Here is a 7,835-nt window from a genome sequence, read left to right on the forward strand (position 1 = left end):
TCAATGCATCTTTATGCAATGCATATATATATATAAATGTATATGCAATTATTGATGAAAATCACAGCATTTTCGGCTTTAGTTAACTTCCAATTTAACTTTCGATTTTTCTAACGGTTGATCGTAAATCTTTTTCAAGTTTCTTTAGTTCAAAACAAAAATTTTTGTTTAATTTATGCATAATAGAACAGAAAAGCCTTCCTATACCATCTTTGGTGTTCATACTTCATACAATACTGTATATTTATATATATATTTGCATGACCGTTTTGGTAACATTTTTCCAAAACCTAAGCGGTGCAATGAACTTTAACCTAAGAGGCCAACAAAAATTTTTGAAAAAATTTTATAGGTAATTCATGATGATAAATATCTTTTCTTAAGCGAGTAATAACATCGAAAATTTAATAAGATGAGTGAATTTAATTAATAATAAACAAATAAAACAAAATACTAATAATAATCATACGGATAAATACTTTTGTTATGAAAAATTTAATAAAACTCAAGCAGCCTTAAAATTACAAAAACTAAATGATATTATAATGTAAAGTTTCCTTTTTATCGTAGCTTTTAATGTAAAATATTTACTCATAATTTCATAATTGCTAACACAAGCACGCACGCAACACACACAATACATATGATCAAACGAACAATTTGTTTAACATTCAAATATTTTCTTTCCCTCTCCCACTCGTATAAAAGACTACCCAAAAACATGAAATTTTAAAATATAAGAAATTATCAAAGATTCGACGAAACTTTTTTTTTACAACATTGAGGCATATTTTAAAGATACCTCATTTAAAAACGGTGCATGCAAAATAACATAACCAGAAAGACGCGCATACGAAACAAGATATTGAATTCGTCGGCAGTTGTGTTTGAATATTTGATACGCAACCAACATACGCTACGATCAACAGATTTTACGGTACGCCAACGACACAATAATACTGTTTTCAAATAATGTTAAAATGCAAATAGGTTGCAACGACTAGGTTACGATGAAACTCAACTAGATAAATAGATAAACAACATTAGAATAAAATCCACCATACAAGCATGACAAGATTGTATCATCCACCGATATCTGACTCAAATAAAATAACAATAAAAAGACTTGAAATAAATATCGATGAAGCAAAAGTACAGCTTTGTACACGCACACATACATATATATAATATATATATATATATGTGTATATATATATATATATATATGTGTGTGTGTGTGTGTGTGTATGTATGAATATTTGTAGCTGTAGATGTGTGTTGAAACCTATGTGACTGGACTACAGCATAATATTGAATGTAAATATTTTAGTAGTTAAATCAAACTCGCATGTAAACTTCCATGAATATTATTAATAATTATTAAAAATGTACGTACTGTGAATGGCAATTAAACTCTTCACAACTATTTAAAACATATTTTAAATGAATATTTTAAAATGACTTACAACACTGAACTATGCTTGTGCAATTCAACGCGGATGTTGTCAAATTGATCATTACATGACGACTAAATAAATGTTAGAAGAAATTATAACGAACTACACTACAATAATTATGTATAATATCAATATTGACTACAACGCTAATTCAGGGTATTAACATTTCCAACATTAACATCTATCAAAATAGTGACAAAAGAAAAAGATAAGAGATTGAAAAAAAGAAAAAGATACCGTAAGATAATACAACGTGACTGCAGTAAAATATTGTACTGTTGTATACGTTGAACTAGAATGTAGCGACAAACTGGGTTGCATACATTCAGCACAAAAGTTGAGACAGCATCAAGCACAAATACAACCAATGAAAATCTCTCGCAGATGATTAACAAAATAGAAACGACCATGATGAATTTGACAACATCGAAGAAGCTCCAGTTGGTTTTCGTGGCGCTTCACAAAATTTCTTGGTAGCAAAGCAACTAAATGACACTGACATATTTGAAAGAGAATACTTCAGCTTTATACACTAATAAATCCCTACTTAATAATAAGAAAAATATGAGTCAATTCACTTAATAATTCATCTAAATAAGTTATTTATTCACTTAAATTATTTACATTTTGTTTGTTGCCACCTGCCAAACTATTAAATGACTGAGGTTATTTTTAGACTTCCTGGAATTTCCGTTTCTCCTAGAAAGGTCCATTTTGTTTTTAACATCTTGATCGTCATCAGGGTCACCTTAACAAAATAATTGAAGTTAACAAAACGTTCATCCAAACACATTTACGCCAACAAAACGAACGAACGAATGAACAAACAAAAAAAAACAAACGCAACAACAACAAAATATACCAAAGATCGAAAATCTGAATCCTTGAATGGACCAACCTGAACTTGGAAAGGCAACTTGCCCAATCCTGAAATCGACGTAACCTTCACCCCCAGACATGACCAACATTAAGGATGATAAAGATGATGATGATTCTTTTGATGGGGAGGATGGTTTGGACGTTGCCGGTTGTTTTGAATGTGATGACGAAGAGGGGGTTGGAATCTTCGGTGAGGATGTCGTAGATGATTGTTTTGTGACTGTGGACACGTTCTCACCACCATCCTTACTTGATGCTTCATCGGTGGCATCATTTTTCTTTTCACAGCTAACTTCATCACCATCGTCATCAGCCAAATTTCCATTCTTGTTAATGGGTTTCCTCCTGTTTCCACCATTCACATCATCTCCTTCATCTTTGGTGGTAATATTTTTATTGTCGTCGTTCTTTTCACTTGTTTTTACGCTAGCTGAAAACGAATTAATGAATACTTTTGAAGTTCAACGAAAGATTTACAACAAACCAACCATCAACACAGCAATGACCCCTATTTAATCTGTAAACATCATCTCTCGCCTCTATTACTACCACTAACATCATCAAGTAGATCATCATCACTACGATAATGATCATCATCACCTCCATCGTCATCATCCACGTGCAAAATCACCTGGTACAGTTACAAAGAACTTGACAGCTTCCTTGTAACCATGGAAACTGAGTTGTGCCTGAGCCATGGAACAATATGGCATGTTGAATTTGCTGATGATGTTGTTGCTGTTGCTGCTGTTAGTGATGTTGTTGTTGAGGGAAAGTTGGATGTCGGAGTTTAAAGAACGGCCACCTTATAGAACCAGTTTATTAAAATGAATTCATTTTAAGTTGTTGAGTTCATACTTGAGCTTAAGCATTCAACTGATTTTAAAAATCCGGTTAAACAGTTGTGCGACTTGATAAAAGCAAAACATTGTTCAAATTAATGAATAAAACACTTGCAAAACCTTCAACAAGCGGCACGCAAATGATCACTCCATTACCTGTACCAACCCAGAGTCGATGGCAAGAAGCCATCAGACATGTGATGCGAATGAAAGAGAAGCCCAACTTGCCTGTGCCTTAGCAATTTTAAAAATAAACTATTTACAGTAAGTACATTAAAATTCACATAAAAAAACAAATCAAACAAATAATTAGTTGACATTTATTAATTGACATTGACATAAATCAAAAAGTAAATAAATTTCGAATCATTACTTAGCCAAAAACGACAAAATCATTTACTAAACTAAATGGTCAGCTAACCAGCCAGCCAACAGACCAACCAAACAACCAGCCAATCAATCAACCAACCAACCTAACATCTTGCTAACATAAGGTTCAACATCAATGTCTTGCAAGTGAGTTAGAGAAGTTGCATCAAACAGCCTGTGTGTAGAACCATCAACATCGTTCGATATTGCAATGGATGTTGAATCTTATGTTATATCTTATCACAACATATCTTATCCCGACGTATATTATCCAAAATATTACAAAACATATTATTACATCATCACAACATGAATTGTTATGATAACATTAGAGCAGCCACATTTTAAAGCAATAAATTCTCAGAAATTTGGATGAAGTCAGTACTATGCTGGTTGGCAGGCTGGGTTGGGGTTAGGGTTAGGGTGGGTCCTAGCCGACTACTTTGATTCTTATATTAAAATTGATATCCACCTTGAACCAAATATATTGGAATTATATATATATATGTGTGTTTATATGTGTGTACTTGTTTGTTTACGTTTGTATGTTTGGTTTCAACTAATAAATGTTCTCAGTTTTGTTCCTTATTTATTACTGCTCTGAATCACCAGAATCTTGTTTGACTGATGTATGCTGCCACAATGCATGAGCAACTGTTTAGCGTTATATAGCAAAGGTTTCTTTAAAATTCATTAGTAGGATGAACATTAACGTTACTAAATTGAATAGATTTCAAAAGATTTTACACGGCAAAACATCTCAACATAAGAACATCACTTATCATAAAATTCTTTGCACGGAATTTTGTGACACCAAATAAAATTACCACATCAAACAGCATAACACATATCAAGCAGCACATCCTATTAAAAATACATTTCAAACAGCAATACTCATCAGAAAATTTGAAACAACCTAAGAGTTGAATCCAGTCTAAAAGAGACCCAGACTCCGTCCATAGAGTAGGCAAGCTGTCGGACCTGACTTTCTGGTCGGGGGTGGGCGTTGAAGACTTTCTGAAGGTCAAAATAAATTAAAACATTAACAAATATCAAGCAAGAAATATTGAAAATTACGCAATACTAAAACCAATTCAAAAAACGATTAAATCATTCAGTTAGTTGATTAACAGAATAAGCATCCAACCACCAACAAATGACACTGCATTGCTTCCATCTTGTACACTTTGTATGATAGTGATTTTTTTAAAACTAATAAAATATGACTATATTACATCAATTAACAACGCAGTCTATAATTTGCTAGATTATCACCATTACCAGCGTCATCAACATCTTCAACGTCATCAACATCTTCAACGTCATCAACATCTTCAGCGTCATCACCCTCACCCTCCTCATCACATCACCTCGATAGCCAGGCTATCGACATTGATGATGAAGATCTTGTTTCGGTAGCCGACCCAGAGTAGCTTCTGTTGAACGACGCACATGCACCTGACGGAATGCCTGTGTCTGCTGCTCCATCCGAACTTCATGACGTAATGGCTGGAGAGGCGCCACGGATGGTCGGGTCCATCTTGCAGTTCATTATCAATTACGAAACATCTAGTTAATAAATTTTCCTAATGAGAATATTGATCAATGCCAAATACATGATGGTCTAGTGGTTAAGGTGCCTGGAACTGCTGTTGCAGTGACCGGATTCAAATGCAACGAGATCGCCACCAATCTCGTGCAGTGTCTCCGATGCGTTGATTCACATCTAACATTAATTGCAGTCTGTTAGAGTTAATACTGGAAAATACTGAAAAAAAAAATAAAAACAAATAAAATAAAAATGTTAATACAAAAACTCAGTCAAACATTTACAGTTAGTTTGACATTGTTTTAATCCATTTAAACTTTATATTTCTAAAAAGTTTAATTGAAATTTATGGGAAAATTTTCTTCGTGATTTCCTGAACGCCAAAACTGACGCATCTAAACTTGTTTTAAATTCTGAATTGATGGCTAATGAAAACTGAAATTTTCAAGAAATATGAAATCTCCCATCCCAAATAAATACAATAAATTGGCCAATTGTGTTCCCTATCATCACCATCATCAACAACAACAACAAATCATTATTATCATCATCATCATTATCCTCATCATCATCAATACCTTGGGATCTGCAAAAAACAGCAACAGTTCCATTGGCCAATGAGAGGAAAACTCTGCTTCTTGTGTGGCTGTCGTCGGAGGAAACAACAACAGATGTCATCATTATCATCGTAACCAATGACAATAACAACAACATACTACTACTACTACTAATACTACTACTAATAATAATAACACTAAATACATTAACTTGTATCATTATGATTGAAACAGTAATGAAAGGATGGTCGTTATTAAAAGCTGCATGTATCCCGGTCATAGGGGTGGGTATGGGAATGCATGTTTGGGTATTATCCGAGCTCACTCAGTCTTGCCCTTGCACTATCCTTTTCAACCTCAGTTCTCATTCACGTATGTATCTCAAGTTAATTTCAGATCATGCTTCATTTCACACAACTCCATCTTGCTATTTCATAATATCCACAAGTGCATATCACCATTCATCAGCTGTCTGACTTTACACCATTTAAATTAGCAAATGCTGATTATAAAAATGATTTCTTTCTGAAATTTGATTACTTAAATATTTTTTATTATTTGATTAATTTTATTTCATTTATGTTTAATCTTGCAAAATCCTTTTTTCAACAATCTGTTTCACATTCTTTTATGCAGTCATATGTGTATTTGTATGTGTACATATATGGGTGCATGTGTGTGTATGTACATGCGTGTGTATATATATATGTATGTATGTATTATTATTATTACGGAAATTTATATACAATATTTTTTTATTGTTGAATCTCAAAAGTGCTACTAAATCATAGACAAATAAGACGGACATTCATTGTGCAAATAAATAAGTTTTAAGTTGACTTCGAAATTTTAAATATGATAGGTTAGGGTCACGTAAGTATGGAGGTAAACCATTCCAAACAATCGGGCCAAGAACCGCAAAGTTGCGGGAACCCGTTACCAACTTTGTGGTCGGGATAAAAAATAAATTGCGATCGGTTGATCGGAAGGAATATTTTGAAAAATGAGATTTGTATGATTCCGATCTATCGATGAGATAGGGAGGTGCTGTATTATTGACACATTTAAACATCAAAACTGCCAACTTGAAGGAAACACGTTTTTCAACCCTCAACTAGTGCAACCTATTCAAAATAGGCGTTACATGATCGAACCACGAACCACCCAAAACCAGCTTGGCCGCACGATTCTGTATTGACTGAAGGTTTGAAAAAGACCTTTTGGTGATGTATGTATGTATGTGCACGTCTGTATGTGTATGTGTGTTTCAAAAAATCGGTTGTAAACTTTTTATGTTATTCCTTATTTTTCTAGCATAAGATTTAAATTTTAAAATCACATTGTTATGTGATTGGGAAATCCTCTTAGTTGAGAGTTACCCATTCTTTTAGGAAGCAGGTACCCTTTATGATTCATGAATTTATAATAAAGTTTGCAAACAGTTTACAAAAACAAAGAACTGAAACTGATCAACCTAACAATTTGATGCCATAGTCATCAGCCCACGGCATCTTTGTTTATTTTCTGAATTTTAAATTATTGTCTTGCATGTTTCAACAGATGTCTGTCAGATTCTGATTTTTCTAAAGAATAAAAAATGTGACCAACACTCAACTGTCTCAGCAGTTCAGCAGCGTAGCACCTACTTCGACACGCACCACCTCCCTAACGATATTATTGTAATTATTACGATAATGCACTGCTAGTAACATTCATCACAGCAGCCAGCAGCAGCAGCAGCACTAACCACAGGGCAAACACGGAAGCTTTCAGTTTGAAGGAATGCACGCAGTCCTTAGTATCAGCATCGGTTTGATGCACGTACACTCTGAACGTTGATGCGAAGATGAATGTGATTCAAACGTGTTATTCAAAAGCGATTTCCAAACTTATGAAATAGTAAATGATGATTGTTTGTTAATGATCATAACGACTTGATTAATGAAACCATTAAAATTGTAACAAATAGATTATCAGTAATAACGATAAATGATTGGTTGATTGATTGATTGACTGTTTAATTGATGTATTGATTGATTGGTTGACTGACTGACATCATTGTTGTATAACAAATGAGAATAAGTCATGGTGAACTTGAATCGCAAATGATTACAATGTACAAACTTCCCATGCTGAGAACCAATCCACATGGAGTCTTTATGCAGGAGAACATTTGCATCTT

The 7,835-nt window shown here is 33.6% G+C and overlaps 1 protein-coding gene across 1 annotated transcript in view; it reads right to left on the reverse strand.

The window, feature by feature from the left end:
* Nucleotides 1–2,077: 2,077 nt before the first annotated feature.
* HELRODRAFT_189635 (hypothetical protein) overlaps nucleotides 2,078–7,835 on the reverse strand; it is a gene marked incomplete at both ends in the record, with an annotated part of 10,281 nt that continues 4,523 nt past the window's right edge. The window contains 8 exons of the mRNA XM_009030993.1: nucleotides 2,078–2,205; nucleotides 2,356–2,766; nucleotides 2,968–3,083; nucleotides 3,335–3,412; nucleotides 4,464–4,564; nucleotides 4,918–5,087; nucleotides 5,675–5,742; nucleotides 7,401–7,481. Coding sequence (XP_009029241.1) covers nucleotides 2,078–2,205; nucleotides 2,356–2,766; nucleotides 2,968–3,083; nucleotides 3,335–3,412; nucleotides 4,464–4,564; nucleotides 4,918–5,087; nucleotides 5,675–5,742; nucleotides 7,401–7,481 — 1,153 coding nt within the window. The remainder of the gene's footprint in view (nucleotides 2,206–2,355; nucleotides 2,767–2,967; nucleotides 3,084–3,334; nucleotides 3,413–4,463; nucleotides 4,565–4,917; nucleotides 5,088–5,674; nucleotides 5,743–7,400; nucleotides 7,482–7,835) is intronic.

Source organism: Helobdella robusta (genome assembly GCF_000326865.2).
Source record: "Helobdella robusta unplaced genomic scaffold HELROscaffold_7, whole genome shotgun sequence".
Lineage (NCBI taxonomy): Eukaryota > Metazoa > Annelida > Clitellata > Rhynchobdellida > Glossiphoniidae > Helobdella > Helobdella robusta.